The following is a 23,137-nucleotide window of genomic DNA, read 5'->3' on the forward strand; positions in this document are numbered from 1 at the left end:
TCACACTCTCCACAGTGCTTCATCAGAGGTTCCACAATGAAGCCAGCGTGAAACGCGTTAGGCTTATTGTTGGATCCATGTACACTATATTAATAGATGTTTGCCAATAAAGCTTGAAGAGTTTGAAATTCATCCGTCTTGGGACACTTTCTCAGTGATTTCAAGTTTGCCTCCCTGCGCGGAGTGCTACGTCATTACGTTTTTGTGCATTTTGTTTCTTCAGCTGCAGGAATCTCGGACGCCAGCACCAGCACAAAACGCCATGAGCCATGCGGTGGAATCTTTCTATAACAACGGAGTCTGGACTTCAGGACCTCCATTGAAAAACAGTATGTTTTTAAGGGTTCTGGAGCGCCAAGGATTTCTCGCTTTTCTTTCAAATTTTACACGACTGGAAGATTGCTATATTAAGTGTAGGATCATAATTCATGACCAGAAAGAAAACCACAAACCGAAAGACACAAAACCAATGAATTTCTACACTTGAAAGTCTGGATTGAATGAAATGTTAGTACTCCAATTCCATTCTTTATTTAGTGCAGTCCTTTCTAGTAGCCGTAATCATCCTGGAGATTAATTGCCGGTCAATGCATCAACATAGGTGTCTTTATGCACGAGCTTTTCAGAACTCATGAGTCTCCCTTTGGGGCTTGCGCTCAAAACCTATAGAAAAGACTTGTGCCACTGCATACATAGATTACCGTTGTTTATTTAAAAGGCGCCAACATAGGGAATATGAGAATTCCAGAGTTAGGGTGCAGCACGGGAGAAGTCTTGTAGGTGGGAGTGAGAGCCGAGGGTAGGTAATAAGCCAGGAGGAGAGACCGATGTTATGGGCAGAACGGAGGGGGCGTTTAGGAGCAAATTTGGGGACGGGCTGAGACATATGGGGGGGGGAGGGGGGCAGCGTCGTTGAGAGATTTCCAAGTCAGAGCTAGGGTTTCAAAAATGTAATTCTAGGAGAAGTTAAATGAAGAACGCACATATTAATCTAGTAAAAATACTTTTTATATAGGCCTATGTGAAATGTATTTATTATTATTTTTAATTAAAAATGAGATGACCTTAAGAATTTGAATATTTACCATGCAATCTGAGGAAGTTGTCTGATTCTACTTAATTTGAATATACCTCATTTACTTCAGAAGGATTAAATATACATACTGCTTTTCTTGTAAAGAAGGACTTCAAAGCAATTTGACTCGTAGTTGTCAAAAGTCTGCCTGACCTTTTCAATGGTCTTCTTGTCCGTCAATTCTCCATACATGAAGCTAGAAAAGAAAATGTAGCTCAGTAACTCAAACATTTAAAACATACAGTAGAAAGACAAAACTTCCTTTCTTCACAATTTCTGTAGCCCTATGGTAGAGAAACAAAATGGTGGATTCTCTGCTGGTAACTCAAGATGTATGTTTCAAGGTTATCAAACTCTGGGGCCTTCAAACCCTTCACTACAAAAAGGGGAGAAGTACAAGTATATTTATTACATTGTAGTAACACAACGCTCTGCTTTGCCTTAATTGAAAAAACTCATACAGGCATACCCCGCATTAACGTACGCAATGGGACCGGAGCATGTATGTAAAGCGAAAATGTACTTAAAGTGAAGCACTAACTTTTCCCCACTTATCGATGCATGTACTGTACTGCAATCGTCATATACGTGCATAACTGATGTAAATAACACATGTGTAACAGGCTCTATAGTCTCCCCGCATGCGCACAGCTTCGGTACAGGTAGGGAGCCAGTATTGCTGTTCAGGACGTGCTGACAGGCGCATGCGTGAGCTGCCGTTTGTCTATTGAGCGAGATGTACTTACTCGCGAGTGTACTTAAAGTGAGTGTCCTTAAACCGGGGTATGCCTGTACTATATGTTTTATTCAAATCAAACAGATTAAAAGAAATCGGCTGGATTGGGCATCAAACAACAAACCGATGGCATCAGCAAAAACTAGAAGGATCAGAATATCATTGCTTTAAGATTAGATACAATTTGGTTATACCGGAGTCCTTGGTTATGTAACCCTCCTTGCCCGACTTAAGGAGTATGCATCAGTTGACTATGTACATGGCTTGGCTCAGTCTCTCAAACCTTGTCAGGGTGCTGGGTTCGCGCCGGATGGGCGTTGATATACTGATGGAATAATGAAGGGCGCCAGGAACTTATAGTATGAGAAGGGGCTTTATTAACATCCCTTCACATCAAGACATTCGTTAGTATATACACTTTAACTGTTGTACAACCGCCACGTTTGTACGCCCTAATTCTTCCATAGGTAATCGCGTAGCGTTTGTTACTCATTATCTCAATTGGGCCCCATCTCACGTTACCCTTACTATCATGAACTATGGGATCACTATCCTGGTGCAAGGCACTCCGTGCCTCTTCTAATCACTCTGTGTCAGAGACAACAGGGGCTTCTCAGTAGGGCCGCTCCGATTAGATCCCAGAGCTACCACTTGAATAAACCCAATAGGACATAGACTTCCTCTGTAGGAAGCTGTACGCTTCTGTGCTTCGATGGCTACCGGCGCTGACTGGATAGGACACTTTCCCTAACTACAACACAACACACAGGGACAGGGCATTATCACTATACAGTAACTATACATGGGACCATATTTACATTACCTACTGTGAGGCTCCTCCAACTGTAACTCACAGGAACCTAGTTCTAGAATCTTCAGGCTCATACCATGATGGTGGCGTCACTAGTCACCATGCATACAGTGGGAGTGGCTTCTTTCCTGCTTTCACTCTATACCGTGTGATGGGAAAGGAGCGTTACTCTGTGCGAGCTCACACAGTTAACACCTTAACTGACATAGCAGTCTCGGGGGGGGTGGGGCACTACACTTAGATTTCTATGAAGTACATGACTGTTTTTAGGCGTAATAAAATATGACTTGCTTGTCCACACTCTAGTAGTCTCTATTCTCCTCATTCTTTAACAGTCAGTATGCAGTTTATGTGGGCCTGAGGTAGCAAGAACGATCTGTCAGAGACTAATACTTGCTCCCAAATGTTAACTCTTTGGGCGTAATTCTAGATTGTCAGAAGAGGCCAATTGCTCTGCGACCTTCCGAAAGTCCCTATTTAGTCCCTATAATTACAGCCAAATCCAGCGCTAACAGTTGGCGATATAAGGGGGGAGGAGAGAGAGAATAAAGAAAGCTAAAAATATGTACTATATATGTAGCCCTTTTTGTGAATCCTGGATTGAAAGGAACTACTGGTGTACTGTATATACCTGTAGGTTCAGGAGCTCTGAGCCTCCGCCATGGGAGAGCCTGGGGTCATACCCTTAACTATCATGGTGCAGCGCCTCCACTTACCCAGGATCCCCATATTAGAGAATCTGCCCTGAGTAAGAAACATACAACGATTTGTGCAACGGGCAACCTTTTACTATTGCAATATGAAAGGAACGATTATAGAATATACATAACACATCATAACCCTTATACTCTAAATATATAGCACAACATGTAAAACACACACACAGTGGCTCGGCCACACCTTGTTCGGTATAATGTCCTGTACACGGGTGGCTCCACCACTCTCCCTAGGAGTATGTCCTGTAACTAGTGTCTGTACCGCATAGTACGTTGGCACACTGGTGCCCCCAATTAGTTAGTGGGAGGCGGGATCAGCGCCTGATGACCGGTGTAGGTGCACTTGCTGATTAAAGATACCTTCCGGTCACTACGGTGACCACACCACTTCCCACAGGTACTCAGTGTTGCTCCAGCCTTTCGCCGACACTCCGTGATGCTGTGAGGTCTGTCCGCCAGACCAAGATGGCGTCCGCCACTCCGCAGCTGAACCGCACTAAAGGATGGGTCCCTAACTACTACGGCCGTCCCTACAAAAGCGGCACCCTACGATGACAGGGGTAATGCTCCTGGGGGCTGGGGAATGTCTCTCACCTAAGCGGAAGGGTCACTGACCCTCCGCTCGCGCACACGAGGTTCCGCCACCTTCCTCCTTCACCTCTCACTCGTGTGTCCCACCGCCCACACGCATCCTCTTCCCTCTATCCAGAGTCTCGCACCCTATTGGTCCCCAGCCTCAGCTGACTCTCCCACAGTTCAGAGTTCAGAGTGCAACCCCCAAAGTCTCTCCAGATTGGTTGCCGTTCGCGCGCTTTCCTCGCGCATGCGCAGCCTGACTCTTACTCAGTGACCTTACTGGCAAAAGAACAGTATGGCGCTTCCTATGTCAGTGACAGCGCGGAACCATACATATATAGGTATACACATCCTTACATTCTCCCCTCTCCAGATTCCAACGTCCCCGCTGGACTACCTAACCAACATATATGTGAACTTATTTACACCACCCTCTCTTTCCTAGATCAGGTTACACATTTCGTTGAACATTACCACCATAGCTTGCATTCTATGCCGAGCCCACTGCTGAGCCTCATAATGGGGTGCCCCAAATTGATCGTATGCCATTCGCATGGGAGGCTGACTGGTTCTTTGACTTCGCCGAGGGTGATTCTCCTCTGCTTCCTCTGCAGAGTATCCAGTTTCATCTGGTATTTCCATCTCTACCCTTGAGGGGTTTTCAACATTATTAAAGTCTCTTTGGGGGTGAAACATGGGCTTTGTGGATCCAGGGACTGACTCACTGGAGTCAGATTATCAATGTTCGGGCCAAGAGGCTCTTTACCTGTAGCTCCTTCGGGAGATGCCCCCGCGGCCGGAAGGCCCCTTTGAGAGGTTCCTTCCATCGGATCTTCAGAGGTGGCAATTTTTACAGTCTCTAGGCCATACTCTGGAATTTCAGCTTCTCCATCTATTGGCGTAGCAGATAATTCTAACTCATTGTTCCCTACTTGAGGTATGGGAAGTAGATGATTCCTATGCCACACTTTTACGTGGCCTTCGGAGTCCTTGATCCGATACACTGGAAGGCCAGGCATTTGTGACTCCACCTCGTACACACCTTCTCGCCACCGGTCCGCCAATTTATGTTTCCCAGGAACACCTAAGTTGCGTAAGAGGACCGCATCCCCGGGGTGAATTTCCTTGTGACGTACTTTGTGATCGTAGCGTCTTTTATTTCCCGCATTCAATTGTGCGGCCGTTCGTTCAGCCAATTTATAAGCCAGCTGCAAACTGTCCCTCAGTCGCTGTACATATCGAAAATGCGTCCTATTGGATACCCCATCGGTAGATATCCGTAGTCGCACATCCACCGGTAACCGGGCTTCCCTTCCGAACATCAAAAAGTACGGGGTGTACCCAGTGGACTCATGCCGGGTACAATTATACGCATGCACCAACGCTTCGACGTGCTTACTCCACTCCGTCTTTTGTGGACTTGTCAGTGTCCCCAACATGTCTAACAAGGTGCGATTGAACCGTTCGGGCAACGCATCCCCTTCGGGGTGGTACGGGGTAGTCCGCGACTTGGCAATGTTTAGTAATGTGAGCAGTTCCTTTATCAGTGTACTCTCAAAGTCCCTGCCCTGATCAGAGTGAAGACGATTTGGTAATCCATAATGAATGAAATACTTCTCCCACAGGACTCGGGCCACCGTTACGGCCTTCTGATCTTTCGTAGGGAACGCTTGGGCGTACCTGGTGTAGTGGTCAGTGATCACGAGAACATTACTAACGCCCCGACTGTCGGGCTCAATACAGAGAAAGTCCATACACACCAGATCCATGGGACCCGAACTTTTCAAATGTGCCATGGGAGCTGCCCTGGTGGGCAGTGTCTTTCTTTGTAGGCAGCGGGTACACCTTCGACAATGCTGTTCCACGGACTCCCTCATCCTAGGCCAGTAGAACCTATCCTGTAGCAGCCCATATGTCTTATCAATGCCCAAATGGCCATGATCATCGTGAAGGGCCCGAAGGACCAGGGTCCTCAAGCGCTCCGGTAGAAACAGCTGACGCCGATCGGGGTGGTTATGATATGGTATCACCCGATATAACAAACAATTGTCCAATTCGAACTTTCCAAACTCGTTCAACAGGAGTTTCACCAAGTTTTTGGGGGCTTGCTTCAGTATAGAAGGATCATCTCGTTGTACCGCTTGACGAGCCATCTCCACTATGGGGTCTTGAGTTTGGTAATGCACTAGATCCCTCCATGAGATGATATTGTCTTCCGTGATATTCATCCCTTCTCGACCTTGATAGGCCCGAGGAATGGCTCGTGAATGGCATCCCAACGAGTCAGCAACCCGTAATTCCGAGAATGCAACCTGATTGTCGACTATCGCAGCCACGGAACAGAGAGCACGAATCCCGGGGCCCGGTATTTCTTCCCACACCTCTTCATCAGGGGTAGCCTGAAGGCCAGGTCGACGCGATAGAGCGTCGGCACCTATGTTGGTAGGTCCGTGTTTGTATTTGAGGTTGAACCTATAGTTGGCCAGGGCAGCTAACCAACGGTGTCCAGTGGCATCCAATTTGGCTGAGGTATTTATATAGGTCATGGGGTTGTTGTCCGTACGTACTTCGAACTGTACCCCATACAGGTAGTCATGCAGCTTGTCCACCACGGCCCATTTTAGGGCCAAGAATTCCAGTTTGTGGACCGGATAGTTCTGCTCACTAAGGGTCAAGCTTCGGCTCGCATAGGCCACAGGACGTAGCCCGGTCTCATACTTCTGATGCAATACCGCTCCCAGCCCGCTAAGGCTAGCATCGACATGTAGGACATATTCCCGTTCTGGATCCGCATAGGCCAAGACTGGAGCCTGAGTGAGGCTAGTCTTTAAATTCAGGAAGGCCTGTTCACATTCTGGGGTCCATTTCTCCCCAAAGGGCGTCTGCGCCGTGACCCCCTTCCTCTCGGTTTCCCCTGGGTACACCCTTAGAAGATCGTTCAGCCGCTTTGCTTTGCTAGAGTAGCCTTCCACGAACCGCCGATAATAGCCACAAAATCCCAAAAACGACCGCAGCTCTTGAATATTTTGAGGCCTAGGCCAGTTCACCACCGCTTCTATCTTCCCAGGATCGGTGGACACCCCTTCAGCCGATACGATGTGGCCCACATACGTCACAGAGGACCGACAGAATTTACATTTGTCCAGAGATAGTTTGAGGCCTTCCCCCTGAAGCCTATCCAACACCTTCATTAGTCTCTCGGAGTGTTCTTCTAGAGTCCGCCCAAACACTATAATATCGTCCAGGTACACCAGGCATTCTTGCGGGTTCAGGTCTCCGAGAGTTTTTTCCATTAATCGCTGGAACGTGGCGGGTGCCCCGCAGATCCCTTGCGGCATGCGAGTGAACTGATAAAACCCCACGGGGCAGATGAAGGCCGTCTTTTCTTGGTCCTCCTGCCCCATGGGTACCTGGTAATACCCCGACCGGAGGTCGAGTACACTGAACCAAGTACTTCCCGTCAGAGTGTTCAATAAATCTTCGATTCGGGGCAGCGTATATTGATCGGGAATGGTGCGGTTATTCAGTGTTCGGTAGTCCACGCATAAGCGCACGGTCCCGTTCTTCTTGCGGACTACCACAATGGGCGAGGCGTAAGAACTCCGGGACCCTTGCACGATCCAAGCCCGCTCCATTTCGGCGATTAACCTTCTCACTTCGTCTACGTCCCGGGGGGCGAGTCGTCGAGAACGTTCCCGGAAGGGAGTAGCATCACTCATTCGGATGGTGTGGCGGGCACTGCGGCTGCATCCCACATCCATGTCACTGGTGGAGAACACCTGCTGGCGTTTTTGTAACTCGATCCGCAGCCTTTCCCTCCACTCCTCGGGGAGCGGAGAATCCCCAAAGTCGAATTCCAGCCAGGATCCGGAGGTATGACCATAGTTATGGGGTCGCCCCGTTACGCTCTTCTCTTCGGGAGTCACAGGGTATATTCTGCCTAGTGGCTGGCGTCGATCAATGCTCATGGGATATGGGGAGATATTTTGCACGTATACCCAGGTGCGCTCAGGGATTTTTCCAGGCCACTTCTTTACGGAGGCCAACACTTCGTAGCCCAGCCGGTGCTCATCCTGGGCCACACTTTCTAAGGAGAAGAGCTGATCCTCCGGGCGTCGATCCGGGTAGTGGCATGCGGCGACCATCATCCTTCCTTCCCCCGGGGTAATTTGAGTCAGTCCCCACTCTTGACTATAGAGCATCCCATGCTCTTCTTCTGTCGCGATTTTCCCGCAGACCTCTTGGAGAGCAGGGCAGTCGGCCAGGGCCAGCAACGGGGCTTCTCCCGCCTCTTGCAAATACATGCGGAACACCGCGCGCACAATGTCAGCGTTAGTGCCCAAGATGATCGGTGCACTGGGGTGATCCTGCGGTTCAGGGCACACTAGGGCCTCCACTTCCATGGGATGATGTTTACCAGTGTTCAGCTGTGGAATGTCTAACTGCACCTTTACTACGCCGTCTATGGGGTAATCCTCACGACTCAACCCCCTCAGTCGCAAGGCATCCGCAGAGAGTAACGGTAATCGATGGAGGTGTTGATCGTAGAAGGGCCGGTATACGATGGTCACCTGAGATCCCGTGTCCAGTAATGCGGCGGCGTAGATGCCTTCGATGACTACCCGAATGATGGCGGCGGGGCCGATCCGACTGCTTGGGGATGGCGGCGACGTTCCTCCACCCTCCAGAGTCTTGCACGGCATTGACTGCGCGGGCCGGGAGGCCGTTTTCCGTAAGGTGGGGCAACGGGCACGCAGATGTCCCATCTTCCCGCACGCGTAGCACTGAATCTGGCTGAGGTAATTCTCGCTTTTCCCGGTTGGTGAGCTTCGCCCAGTCGAGAGACGAGGGCGGGGCGCCACTGGCGTGCTGGCGTCCTCGTGGTCGGGATCGAGGTCCCCAGGTTCAGGTCCGTCGGCCTTGGGTTCCACTTTCTTGACTTCCTTACTGCCGGGCGGGGGCTTTCTCCCCGGAGCCAGGTCGCGTCCTAACAACACCATCTCGTGCGCTTGGACCCGATCCATTAGGTCGTGAAACGATAAAGCTTGCCCGGGAGTTAGACAGCTACTAACCCGTACCGACACGGGGTGTAGGTGCAGGAGCCCTCTCAACAGCTGAGTGGTGCGCAGTCCATTGGCTTCTATCCTTGGCACCACGCCCTTCCTCACCAGGTTCCATAAGTCCAGGTGTAGCCGCCTGAGGAAGTCGGACACCATTTCCCCTTCCTTCTGGGCTAACGCGTGAAATTTGGCCATCAACGCATAAGTATCCACCGGAGCCCCATACGCCTTTGTCAGAGAGTAGATGAGATCTGCTGCATCAGCTTCCGGATTGTCATCTCGGTAGTAGTGCACCATGTGGGACGCGGGGGGCCGCAAGCACTCAACGATGCGTTGTCTCCGGACCGCGTCCGTGCAGGTCCATTCAGGCAGCACTTGTTCTGTGTGATCCAACCAGTCCTCTATCCCTACCTCCCCTTGGGGCGTGGGTTTCTCGCCGGAGAAGGCCTTTAACTTCCTATACTGGAGCGACTGGGTTGTGTTGTGGAGAGCGGCTGCTATCGCGGGAATAGAGGTGTCTCCCGGTAGGCTATCCCCGACTGCGGGGTAAGTGTCTAGTCTGGATAAGCTAAGTCGGTTGAGGCCGGACCGCAGGCCTGGCGGGGTGGCCGAGGAGCCTAGGTTCAGGGCTGCTGGCCAGCGCGGTTGCAGGCCACGGTCAGGGGAATGGTCTGTGACCCCAGTCGCGGCACCTACTGCGGCTGTATGCTCTCTCTGTGGGGTGGAAGTGGCCAGGGGCGCAGGGGTGTCCACCTGGACTATGGGACAGCGCACCCCCGGGGCCTCGGGCAGCAGCAGTATACGGGGCAAGGACTCTGGGCATATATCTTGTTCAGTGGCATACAAGACCCGGCGCCAGGCCTGGTCGCGGTCATAGAAATGATCTTGTACTTGGGCATTGTCCAGGAGCGGGAGTTTGCGGACTTGCTCAGTCACTGTACCTAACGAGATTGTGGCGGGAACATGGCCCAGCGCGAAAGCACGATTTAGGGGAATCCCGCGCCGCTGGGCCCACTTGCGCACCTCGAGCGCCGAGGGCACCGACATGATGTGTTTGGTTGCACAATACGAACAAAAAAGAATGAGGGGGCACCCCAGGTCTAAGTCTCTCAGCAGCGCCTCCAAATGTAGCCCTTTTTGTGAATCCTGGATTGAAAGGAACTACTGGTGTACTGTATATACCTGTAGGTTCAGGAGCTCTGAGCCTCCGCCATGGGAGAGCCTGGGGTCATACCCTTAACTATCATGGTGCAGCGCCTCCACTTACCCAGGATCCCCATATTAGAGAATCTGCCCTGAGTAAGAAACATACAACGATTTGTGCAACGGGCAACCTTTTACTATTGCAATATGAAAGGAACGATTATAGAATATACATAACACATCATAACCCTTATACTCTATATATATAGCACAACATGTAAAACACACACACAGTGGCTCGGCCACACCTTGTTCGGTATAATGTCCTGTACACGGGTGGCTCCACCACTCTCCCTAGGAGTATGTCCTGTAACTAGTGTCTGTACCGCATAGTACGTTGGCACACTAGTGCCCCCAATTAGTTAGTGGGAGGCGGGATCAGCGCCTGATGACCGGTGTAGGTGCACTTGCTGATTAAAGATACCTTCCGGTCACTACGGTGACCACACCACTTCCCACAGGTACTCAGTGTTGCTCCAGCCTTTCGCCGACACTCCGTGATGCTGTGAGGTCTGACCGCCAGACCAAGATGGCGTCCGCCACTCCGCAGCTGAACCGCACTAAAGGATGGGTCCCTAACTACTACGGCCGTCCCTACAAAAACGGCACCCTACAATGACAGGGGTAATGCTCCTGGGGGCTGGGGAATGTCTCTCACCTAAGCGGAAGGGTCACTGACCCTCCGCTCGCGCACACGAGGTTCCGCCACCTTCCTCCTTCACCTCTCACTCGTGTGTCCCACCGCCCACACGCATCCTCTTCCCTCTATCCAGAGTCTCGCACCCTATTGGTCCCCAGCCTCAGCTGACTCTCCCACAGTTCAGAGTTCAGAGTGCAACCCCCAAAGTCTCTCCAGATTGGTTGCCGTTCGCGCGCTTTCCTCGCGCATGCGCAGCCTGACTCTTACTCAGTGACCTTACTGGCAAAAGAACAGTATGGCGCTTCCTATGTCAGTGACAGCGCGGAACCATACATATATAGGTATACACATCCTTACATATATATATCAAAATGCAAAGTATAAAAGAGGGAAACAATGTTTTGGTTCCATCAAGACCTGCGAGTGCCGTGTTTATTCTATTTTTGTATGACGTATTTTTACATAGTGCACCTAGGCCAGGCATGTTTTTCAGGTTAGCGTGGCAATGCATGTCTGCCAAGCCGATGGAGCGAATATGCAAATTTGGATCAGCCTTTATCTCTTTGTAGATCTAAAGTGAATATGATCTAAATTATAACACATAGCATTCATCTTTGTGCTTTTGGTCTGTTATGTACCATGTAAAAAGCACACGCACGACGACTGTGCGATACAACTACAAACAATATTAATTATGCATGTTATCCCTCCCGACAAAAATGGAAACACTCATGTAAACATCTCCTAGTGTACAAATACAATGCCCAATTAGTGGGCACTTTTGTATACATTTCCCTTGCATCTAATAATCACTGCACAACAACGTAATAAATATGTAACTACTTGTGGCATGGGATTCATTAACTAAAGCTCACTCACAGACACCATATACATCAACACCTGTACAAATTACAACAATACCCAAACACATACAATAGAAAAGGTAGAAGATTCCGACTCTACTGTACGTTGCAGAGTCCGTGTTTGACCAGACTGGGAAACAGAAATTGTGTCGTTTCACAGAGCATTAGAAAGCAATAAAAAGAACGTAAATGTCAGAGTTAAGGGATTGTAAAATCATGGGCGAGAATAAAAACCTGTTATATCATATAAAAAAAAAATCTTTCTTTTTTTTTATGCACTAATAGCCAATTTCCCTTTAAAACATTTAACAAGTGACGTTCCAGGCAGCAATCTGTCGCCATTAATTGTCTCTATTGCAGTACGAAAAATATAACGCGTTTAAACTTTCAGACATTCCACTTTGCTTCTTCTCGGATTTGTTTTCCTTTACTGCAATATATATTGGTAGATAAACTAAAATGCTTAACAAGAGAAAATGAATACGGTTCATTAGAAACATTTTACATCTCACACTCACGTTTCTTAGACAAGAGTCAAATGTTACTTAAATTACAGACGCAGTGTTGAGGTGCGGTGCAACTGCGTAACCCAGGGGTGCACAAACTTTTCAGCATGCGACCCCTGACTTGTTCTCCTCTGTCTTCTGACGTCACAACATCATGTGACCCAAAGGACGCTGCGTCGCCAGAAGCTACCAGAGACCAGGTAAGTGAGTTACAGGCCTCGTGCGCGCTCCCCCGGCATTTAATTTAAGCCCTGACTTGCTGGTGGTCCTTGGGACTGGAGTTACCCACCCCTGGTTTAGAGGGTTGTAACTTATTCATACGCAGCATTTTCAGTTTAGAGAACGTATAAGATGAACAGAACATACTGCAGCATATTTTCATTCCATCAGTGTAGTTGGAACTGTTTATGTTACAATTAGAGAATATACAGCTCAACCCCGTTATAGCGTGATCCGCTCCAACGCGGTCTGAGCGTGGCTCCCGATTTAAAAACATCTCCAATTTTTTTTTTTGTGAAATGGCCGCCACGTGAGGACTTACCCGGCATCTGCAGCTCTCTCCTCTCTGCAGCTCGATTTCGCGATCCCGGTTATAACGCGGTCTCATTATGTGGACCCCGAGCACCACGTTATAACGGGGTTCATAGATGCGCACGCACACATATATAAATAAATGACTCCAAAAACAGAAGGAAACAAGACACAGCAGCATTTTCTTGTGTATAGCAGGCTTCCCCCTGGACCCCCCCTTACCTCTGGTTGCTTGCGCGCACCCCGGCAAGGTGTGGGAGGTACTGCGGGGATGGTGGAGTGGCGACTGGATCGCTGGAGGCTCTGGCGGCACCCCTTGCAGGGCGGCGCCATGTTGATTATGGTTGCGCATGCACAGTACAGTCCAGCATGCGCAGAGAGTGCCTGGCAGCCAACAGGAGGGGGAAACACTCCACGGGGAACTACAGTTCCCAGCAGCACTCGGATCTGCTGATTACATGCTGCGAGGCGGCCAATCGCACGGCCTGGTTTCCCTGCTCAGGGGATTGATACTTTTGGCGCCCTGCGAGCCACGGGAGTCGGAAGAGGGACTGCAAAGGAGCAAGTAGTGTCCAGGGAGCAGTGCTCCTCTGGACTAAGCTAGACCTTGTCCCCCTAGGCCCCAGTTAGGCCCCAACTCACTATAGATTGTGGTTGCTATAGGGAAAGTCCGTAGTCAGGTACCTTTCCCCAGTAGTTCATAGTCAGATACAGCACCAGTGAGATGCAACGTGGTGACCGCGGCCGGCGGACAAGAATCCTGCCAGCTACACGGTGATATTATCCACTCCGGAAATCACCCCAAGTGGAGAAGGACACAACATTGGATCAGACAGATCCCCTTTTGCTATTCTGCTATACCCGGGTGCAGGAGCCCCGGGCAGGTATCTAACCAGTGCACTAACACTCCACGGGATAGTGCTATCTCCAACACATTTGGGTGGACCTTGACATTGGGACATGGACATCAGGGAATTGTTGCCTGGCATCCATGGTACTTTGGGATACTCACTGTGATATCAGTTGGGAGATATATGTCTTACTGTGGGGTACAGAGTATCTATGTTATTGCGTTTAGTAAAGGTTATTGTTATAATCTGTGTGTTACCATTATTTGTTCCTGCACAGGGTTATCCCACTTAGTTAGGATCCCGTACAGGTGGAGACGCTGTCACTAAGTATCGTTTCAGGATACAACCCAAGTTCCCATCAGCGGAGGCTCAGATCTCCTGTGAGCCTGACAGGTATTGCACCACACCTGGTAATACATGTAGATTCCCCACACCTGGTCCCTATCTGCGATTGGGGGGGAGAACTGTGTTACATGTGTAAAGGTGTTTCCTTTCCCATAGTGTTTATAGCACACAAGGCAGCATCTCTACACACAGAAATGTGGGAAACAGGCCATCAGTGGGAGAGTAGCACATCACTGCCTAATGTCAGTGCTTCTATAATTCAGCAACAAAGCTCTGCTCCAGACAATCTAGCGAGGAGCTTGTTCCTGGCTTACCTTCATATCACAAGTCCCTGGTCTATTTATCCTAAGGACCTTCAGCCTCAAGTCTCTGCCTTCCAAGCACACTCTATTCTTTGTCAGGAGCTGGTCCTGCGCTGCCCAAAAGCCTCTTCTTATAGAACAAGGTTTATTATTCATACTGTATAGAAAACCCCCCGTAAGGAGAAATTACTGGATTGCTTTCGGCTTCGAGCTTGCAGTACATGCCCAAAACGGAAGCTTTAAATAAGCAGTCCAGTAAATACAACTGCCCAGTCCATCTCACTTGAGCTAAAAGTACTTAATAGGGCTTCTAAACATCTTTTAGATTGTAAGCTCCTTGGAGTGGTTTTACCTATTGTACAAGCATGTGTTAACACTAATATAGCTGTATGTTGAATTATTATTGTATCATTGTTCATTGTATGTCATGCCAAATATGCTGGTGCCTTATAAATAAAAAATATCCTTAAAATGTCACCTTCATTATTCTGAGCCAACAGTCCAACCTTCCATATTTTTACAATGTTTTAATTTTTATTAGACCCTCTAATTGGTAATATGGGACACGTGTTGGGACTCCAGAGACAAAGGACTTCATTCATTGTTTGGGACATTTATTAGAGCAGCGGTGCTCAACTCCAGTCCTCAAGCCCCCCTCCTCCCCCCCCAACAGGTCAGGTTTGCAGGATTTTCCTGCTTCAGCACAGGTGGCTCAATCAGCCCCTGCTTCAGCACAGGTGGCTCAATTGATGCTGAAGCTGGGATATTCTGAAAACCTGACTTGTTGGAGGGGTGGAGGGGGCTTGAAGACTGGAGGGGAGCCCCCATGTGTTAGAGCACTTAATGTAAGTGCCTTCGGGAAGCGCGTGGGGCCTCTGTAAACCCCGCGCCCCCCCGCCGGCAGTCTCGTGCCCCCCCTGGGGGTCGCACCCCCCAGTTTGCGCACCGCTGTGTTAGAGGACCAGGTCATGCATGGTCTCTGGACATGACAGCCGAGTGCAAAGCTGTACTGCCTACAAACTACATTATGCCACAGTCAAGCACTGTACATCAGATCATACTACAGCAAGTGATTAGGTTTCAGAGAACACAGCGATGGCAATTAATTAATTTCAACAAGTCATGTTGATTTCAAGAAAGTGTAATTTAATACGGTCCATCGTTATAGATATCGGTGGCCTTGACTAATTAGGCATCCAATAGTTCATTTCATCCCAAGATTAATGGATGCGAAAAATGTAGGGTTTTATTATGCTGATTTTTAGAACGCTCTACGCCTTGTTACTGCAGAGGTCAAACCGCTAAAACTTGACAGCGCAAAGTACTTCCTGCTTGATTTTTGCCATTGTGACTATGCCATCCTTAGCAGTGCTGTTTTATTTGAAACATTACCTTGGTATTGGAACATTGAGCTCGATATACAGTAGCATTCACTTCTCCACAAACGTCTAACATGTAACTGCTTCAATCCAACCACGGAGCCAGAGAAGACGGGTGAAGCTTGTTTCATGAGAGGGTACACAAGCCTAGTTTATGCCCTATTACGGTTCTTCATTTTATTGCAGGAACCTTATTTCTACTACATTTTGATGCAAAAAGAGTTTGACTTTTCCCATCAGTTATCAAATATTTTCATACAATAGAATTTAGGGGTCAAAAGAGAAATTGTTCTTGTGCTACTACCATTTAGACGCCAGTATAAATCAAAATAGCGCACTAGGTTATGTCTTGCAAAAGAAAGAGGGGGTGCGTTTAGAGAAAGTAAATACAATTATTATTTGGGACATTAGCCTCTATGGCAGGGGGGCTCAACTCCAGTTTTCAAGACCTCCCAACAGGTCAGGTTTTCAGAATATCCCTGTTTCAGCACAGGTGGCTCACTCGGTAGCTCAGTGACTGAGCTACCTGTGCTGAAGCACGGATATCCGGAAAACCTGACCTGTTGGGGGGGAGGGTGGTGGGTCTTGAGGACTGGAGTTGAGAACCTCTGCGATATGGCCATTATCTAATCTGCCCGGAAGCTGCTTCCCTATCCTGGGAATGGGAAGTCAGTCTTCTCCGGGAGAGGGGAGCTGCAGTTACTGGCAGGGACAGTGCTCAGCCCCTGCAGCAACTCTGAGATGGTACTTCCCTTACCCACCAGCTTCATTCCTTCACAAAGCATTGCTCCTGCAGCTGGACACATACTGTACCTTTCTACGACCAGAGCACAGGGAAGGAAAAGGGTTCATGTCCAGCCTGGGACATTAACAATCCATATCGGCTTGGACAAAAAGCTCATCTCCCTTTGTTTTTACCAGGTGACACTGAGTGTTCATTTGCATGTCATTTCCCAGAATCCCTGGCTGCAGTGGGAGCACTGTATGCTATGAGATAATGAGGAAAGGGCAGGGTTGCAGACCTGTGAATTTGCTCACAAGTGATATTGTTATTGACTTTTTCCTAGGTTTGTGGCAAAATTAAATGCGAGTAATTTCCTGTGTATGTATCCCTGCCTACGAGCTACTATTGTAAGGGGTTAACTGTGTGGGCCCAACACGCCACTCTCCTATCACATGGTATAGAGACTTAGCAGGAAAGAAGCCACTCCCACTGTATGCATGGTGACCAGTGATGTCACCATCAGGGTATATATACTGAGCCTGAAAATTCTAGAACTAGGTTCCTGTTACAGTTGGAGGAGCCTCACAGTAGGTAATGTAAATATGGTCCCATGTATAGTTACTGTATAGTGATAATGCCCTGTCCCTGTTTGTTGTGTTGTAGTTAGGGAAAGTGTCCTATCCAGTCAGCGCCGGTAGCCATGGAAGCACAGAAGCGTACAGCTTCCTACAGAGGAAGTCTATGCCCTGTTGGGCTTATCCAAGTGGTAGCCCTGGGATCTAATCAGAGTGGCCCTGCTGAGGGGCCCCTGTTGCCTCCGAGACAGCGTGCTTGAGAGGCACGCACTACCTTTCCACAGGGGTAGTGATACCGTAGTCCAGGATTGTAAGGGCAACCTAAAATAGGACCACATTGATATAAAGAGTGACAGACCCGAAACAAAAAATGGCAATTTAAGATTGTAGTACAGTAACATCATCAAACCTAAGCACCTCCCTAGCACGAGACTAAGGATTACCTAGGGAAGAATGAAAGAGTACAAACATGGTTGTTCGCCAGTTAAAGTGTATATAGTAACAAATGTCATGATGTGAAGAGCATTACCAACAGCTGTTAATAAAGCTCCTGTTTGTTCTATAAAAGTTCCTGGCGCCCTTCATTATTCCGTCAGCATATCTACGCCCAGCCTGCGCGGACCCAGCACCCGGACAAGGTATGAGAGACTGAGCCAAGTCATATACATAGGCAACTGATGTATACTCCTTACTCTCCGGGCAGAGAGGATTACATTTGTTTTCTGGTAAAATATCGTAGCATTAAACAATAATAATAAGTCCAAATACACTGGCACTGTTTTGCTAATGTAACAATTTGATTAAGCATTATTAATTGGTACAACAGAAAAATAAAAGTGGAAAAAACAGTTGCAATTTTTTTTTTATTGTTTCTGGGGAGGAAAATAATGTTTACGGAATCCTCCTCGCACCAACGCCAACATATGGGAAGCAAGAGAATGTTCAATAAAACATCTGATCTTGCGTTACACTCTAATTTGTTTCAGACAATGTTCCAGTGGTTATCTGACAATGACAAACTAAAGGATTAGAATGCAAGGAGGAATGCAGCAGAAGTTAAGCTCCGATGTTCATTAAAATAAGTCACATTTACTTTTTTCTGAAATAAATGCTCTATTTGAAATCGGTCCATTTTTTTCCCTTTCTATTTTATTGCTATAACCGCACAGCACTAGTTTTTTTTAGCTGATGTAAGTAGTGCATCGCTGATGCAAAATATATTAAATGCTAGGTTAAGCACATTCAAAAATGGCTGTATCCATCAGTTTCGGGTAAATCAGTAGGTGATTGATACCTGGCTGTCACTGCTCTGCGAGTCTTGTGGATAGATTAATTAATTCCCGATGGAAAACCTGTGTGTTAATACTAGGAACTCCCCAACAGGCACTTTAGATATAGTGAGCTTTATCTACTTAACGGTGCTATGCCATAAAGGGCCGTACGGTGTCTTATGGCAACTGGTCTCTTATGGCATAGCACTGCTTAGCAAATATGGGCAAATGCATCTAAAATACTGCCGACCCCTCCGCTTCCTTGGGTTCTTGCAAATTTCCACAATACGTACTATATGTAGGTTTATTCCCACTGTAAAGGTTTGTCTAATGCTTAGGCTGAGTCCATAGTGATTTAAGCCGTGCGGAGGCGCGCTGAGGCTGAGGGAAAGCGGGTGTTCTCCCTGGCCTTAGAGCATGCGCCGTCCGTGGGCGTGTCTGGGGGCGGGCCAGTGACGTCACGGAGCTGGGTCGCCCTCATTGGGTGAACCGCTCACGTGACCGGCCCTGTGCTCCCGTGAGCACCGAAACTACAAATTTGTTAAGACACACGCTTCCGCAAGCGTGCGCGAGCCCCTGCTAAAGCCGCTCTCATTCTATGAGTATTGGGAAGTTGCCAATTATAACAACTATGTTGCAATATACACAGGAGCACTGGCTGCTTGGAACAGGGAAAACATGCAACTTCCCCTGGGGAGAGCTGGCAGTGTGAGAGCAGAAAAAATATACAGAAAATATACAATCCTGTTCCAGGACAAAATGCATATAGTGTATTTAAATTTGTGATATATATATATAACAGTGTACTGTTTTAGCCATTGAATCCTTTGTATATCAGTATTGCTTGACCTGAAGAAGAGAGGATAACTATCGAAAGCTTGTCATGTGACATAAATTGTTAGTCCAATAAAAAAAGGTATCACCTAATACTGAAGAACTCATTTATTCTGCACTATCGCAACTGGACTAACACGGCTATTTTCTGCTTTATTTATATATATATATATATATATATATATATATATATATATATATATATATAAATATATATATATATATATATATATATATATATAAATATATATATACACAGTGGTTGACAAATCACCAAAAAATCTACTCGCCACACAAAAAAATATACTCGCCACCTAGTACCAAACGTGTGCTGCTTGGGCCAATATTTACTCGCCCGGGGGTTAAATCCACTCGCCTTGGGCGAGCAAATGTATAGGTTTGTCGACCACTGTATATATATATATATACAGTGGTCGACAAATCACCAAAAAATCTACTCGCCCAACAAAAAATCTACTCGCCACCTAGTACCACACATGTGCTGCTTGGGCCAATAGGAGCTCGCCACGATGTTAAATCCACTCGCCCGGGGCGTGCAACTGTATAGGTTGGTCGAACACTGTATATATATATATAAACAACAAATAATATATATATACACACACACACACATATATATACATATACATATATACATACACATACACACACACATATATACACATACACATACACACACACATATCCTACATACATACATAAAGCCCCTTCGTTTTCTAAAATCAGGAATTATGGCACCAATAACAAAAAGTTAAGGAGCGACAAATTATGCATCATGGTGATGCCTCAAAAATAACTTTGTTATTTCCAGCTTAACCCGAGGCAAACGGTTTCAGTGGTTTTGTATTTCAGCACTGGATTCTTTCTGGCATCTAGTGAAAGCTGGCAAGTTTGCAATGTATTAAAGAAGCTCTTCAGAGACCTCCGTACAAGAGAAAAAAACTGTTCATTTGGTCTTTGGAGTTGATTGATTGCTGTGCTCAGTCCTAAGCAAGTTATCCTTGTTGTGGAACAATAAACACATTTAGAAAACGAAAAACAAACAGTATATGCTCCCTAAAATAATTGGGTTTGATGAAAATCTCTACCTAAAACATAAATGCAATTTTTAGCTAGAGATGCTAAAAATCTAATTTAGGAAGAGAAGCCGTTGCAATATTTTTTTCACAGTTGGAATGTTTGGACGCTTCTAAGTCAAGATACTCCATCCTGATGTATGCTCCGTGCTACAATGAGCAGCCACCTTTTACATTTTGTGTCAACATTGCCCCTTATTCCCTCTAGAGCAGGGGAGGCCAAATCCGGTCCTCAAGGGCCAGCAATAGGCCAGTTTTTAAGGATATCCCTGATTCAGCGCAGGTGGCTCAATTAGTGGCTCAGTGAGAATGACTGAGCCACTGATGGATATCTCTGCTTCAGCATAGGTGCCTCAATCATTATGACTGAGCCACCGATTTAGCCACCTGTGCTGTAGCAGGGATATCCCCAATACCTAGCCTGCTGGTGGCCCTTGAAGACTGGGAGTTGGCCACCCCTGCTATAGATTGCAAGCTCTGAGGGAGCAGGGCCCGCATTACCTTCTGTATCTGTTTGTGCTTGTATGTCCTTACTTTGTATGTCAATTTACATCTCTGTACCCATATTGTACCGTGCTGTGGAATATACTGTATGTCTGACACTCTACTCAGACCACCCTCTTAACTGTTTTTCTTACTCTATTTCACCTCAGGACTTTGCGGACTATTTCAAGACAAAGGTGGATTCTATTTGGCACGAGATCCTCCCAGTATCCACCTCATCTACACCTTTTCCTAACTCTTTTTCTTCTGTCACAGAGGAGGGGTGTGTATCGTTGCTGATCTCCTCTTCTCCATCTACCACTTGCCCTCTTGACCCTAATCCCTCAAACCTCTTTCTCCTACTCTAATTCCTACACTTGCAAATATTCCCAACTCTTCCCTCTACTCTGGTACATTTCCTGCCTGCTTCACGCACGCAACATTTATACCCTTACTCAAAAACAACAAACTTGACCCTGCCTGCTTCCAATTATCGCCCTATTTCCTTTCTGCCTCAAGACTCCTTGAACGTCTTGTGTTCTCTCGCTTGCTCCATTTTCTCAACACCTATTTTCCCCTTGACCCCATACAATCTGGCTTCCACACTGCTCACTCCACTGAAAAAAGCCCTCACCAAAATAACTAATGAGCTCCATGCTGCAAAAAACCTAAAAGTAATTACACTTTGCTCATATTACTCAAACGCTCTGCAGCCTTTGATACTGTGTACCACCCTCTTCTCCTTCACATTGTCCATACTCTTGGTATCCATAACAGAGCTCTATCCTGGATTTCCTCTTACCTCTCCCATCGTACTTTCAGTGTCTCGTTTGCCAACACCACCTCCTCTGTCGATCTCTCTGTGGTGTACTACAGGGCTCTGTGTCCTAGGAACTCTTCTCTTTTCACACTCTCTCTAGGTGCCCTTATCACATCTCTAGGGTTCAAATATCACCTCCATGCTAATAACACACAAATTTACCTTTCAACCCCTGACCTTACACCTGCTGTACAGACCAAAGTCTCTGAATGTCTCTCTCCTATATCAACCTGGATGGCCCTCTGCCGACTCAAAGTTAACATGTCCAAGACAGAGCTCCTCATACAGTACTTCCTCCCAAGACTGGCCCCACTGCCCCCTTCTACATTACTGTTCGCAGTACTATCATACACTCAGTACCACAAGCACGCTGCCTAGTGGTCACATTTGAATCCTCCCTCACATTCACAATGTAGCTAAAACCTGGCGTTTGTGCTCCAAAACATTGCAAATATAAGCCCTTTCCTCTGTCCCTCTACTGCTAAAAAAAAACTCTAATGCAGGCCCTCATTCTCTCCCAACTCAACTACTGTAACCTTCTCCTGTCCGGCCTTGCTGCCTCTCACCTGTCTCCTCTACAATCTAACCTAAAGGCTGCTATAAACACTCTACTCTCTCCTAAATCTGTCTCAGCGTCTCACCTGCTGAAATCCCTCTCCTGGCTTCCAATTAAAGACACACACACGTTGACACTTTACAAATAAACGATAATCTTCTCCCAATTTAACTTTGTCAGACACTTGGTATACATACAATATTAAACAGCAGCAAATGCTTACAAACAGTGCATGTCCCCTCTGAAATATAGTTATACTGAGTATGTCTACAAATGGTATCCTTTTTTTTAAAAACTATATTATTTTTAAGTGTCCATTACCAAAGAATTCCAGCTATATAACTGTGCAATTATTGCAGTTCAAGAACACCAGATTAAAGAGAAACAGGATTTTTCTCTTTGTTAAAATATATTTATTTATAAAATGCGTTACCAGGAAGTAATACATTGAGAGTTACCTCTTGTTTCCAAGTACAGGCATACCCCGCATTAACGTACACAATGGGACCGGAGCATGTATGTAAAGCGAAAATGTACTTAAAGTGAAGCACTCCCTTTTCCCCACTTATCGATGCATGTACTGTACTGCAATCGTCATATACGTGCATAACTGATGTAAATAAAGCATTTGTAACAGGCTCTATAGTCTCCCTGCTTGCGCACAGCTTCGGTACAGGTAGGGAGCCGGTACTGCTGTTCAGGACGTGATGACAGGCGCATGCGTGAGCTGCCGTTTGCCTATTGAGCGATGTGTACTTACTCGCGAGTGTACTTAAAGTGAGTGTCCTTAAACCGAGGTATGCCTGTATGTCCTGGGCACAGAGTTCTGATGACAAATACATGGTTACAAATACATAGTTGCATTAAGTGAACAGGGTTATACATTATATACAAGACATTGCATGCACAGTAAGAGATAGTATATGTTATACGCTTATGAAACAGTTACAGACCAGATTAAAATGTGAGACAGCTTTAGTTTTGAAAGAACTTAGACTGGTGGCAGCTGTGAGAGTCTCCGGTAGATTGTCCCAGTTGTGGGGTGCACGGTGCAGGTTAAAACCCTCCTTGATGCAAAAATTGATGCCAAAACATTTGATAGACGAAATGTGCTTTGCGCAGTTTTGCACTACTTGTGTCAGGAAGCTTTAAAGTAACTAGTTATTTGAACTACAATATATTT

At 46.9% G+C, this 23,137-nt stretch overlaps 1 protein-coding gene across 4 annotated transcripts in view; it reads right to left on the reverse strand.

The window, feature by feature from the left end:
* The window catches only part of KCNH5 (potassium voltage-gated channel subfamily H member 5), a 196,296-nt gene that overhangs the window by 146,693 nt on the left and 26,466 nt on the right, over positions 1 to 23,137 (reverse strand). For all 4 annotated transcript variants that reach the window (XM_075614860.1, XM_075614859.1, XM_075614858.1 and 1 more), the window contains exon 3: positions 1,165 to 1,271. In XM_075614860.1, the coding sequence (XP_075470975.1) occupies positions 1,165 to 1,271 (107 nt within the window). The remainder of the gene's footprint in view (positions 1 to 1,164; positions 1,272 to 23,137) is intronic.

The sequence above is a fragment of the Ascaphus truei genome, chromosome 9, assembly GCF_040206685.1.
Source record: "Ascaphus truei isolate aAscTru1 chromosome 9, aAscTru1.hap1, whole genome shotgun sequence".
Lineage (NCBI taxonomy): Eukaryota > Metazoa > Chordata > Amphibia > Anura > Ascaphidae > Ascaphus > Ascaphus truei.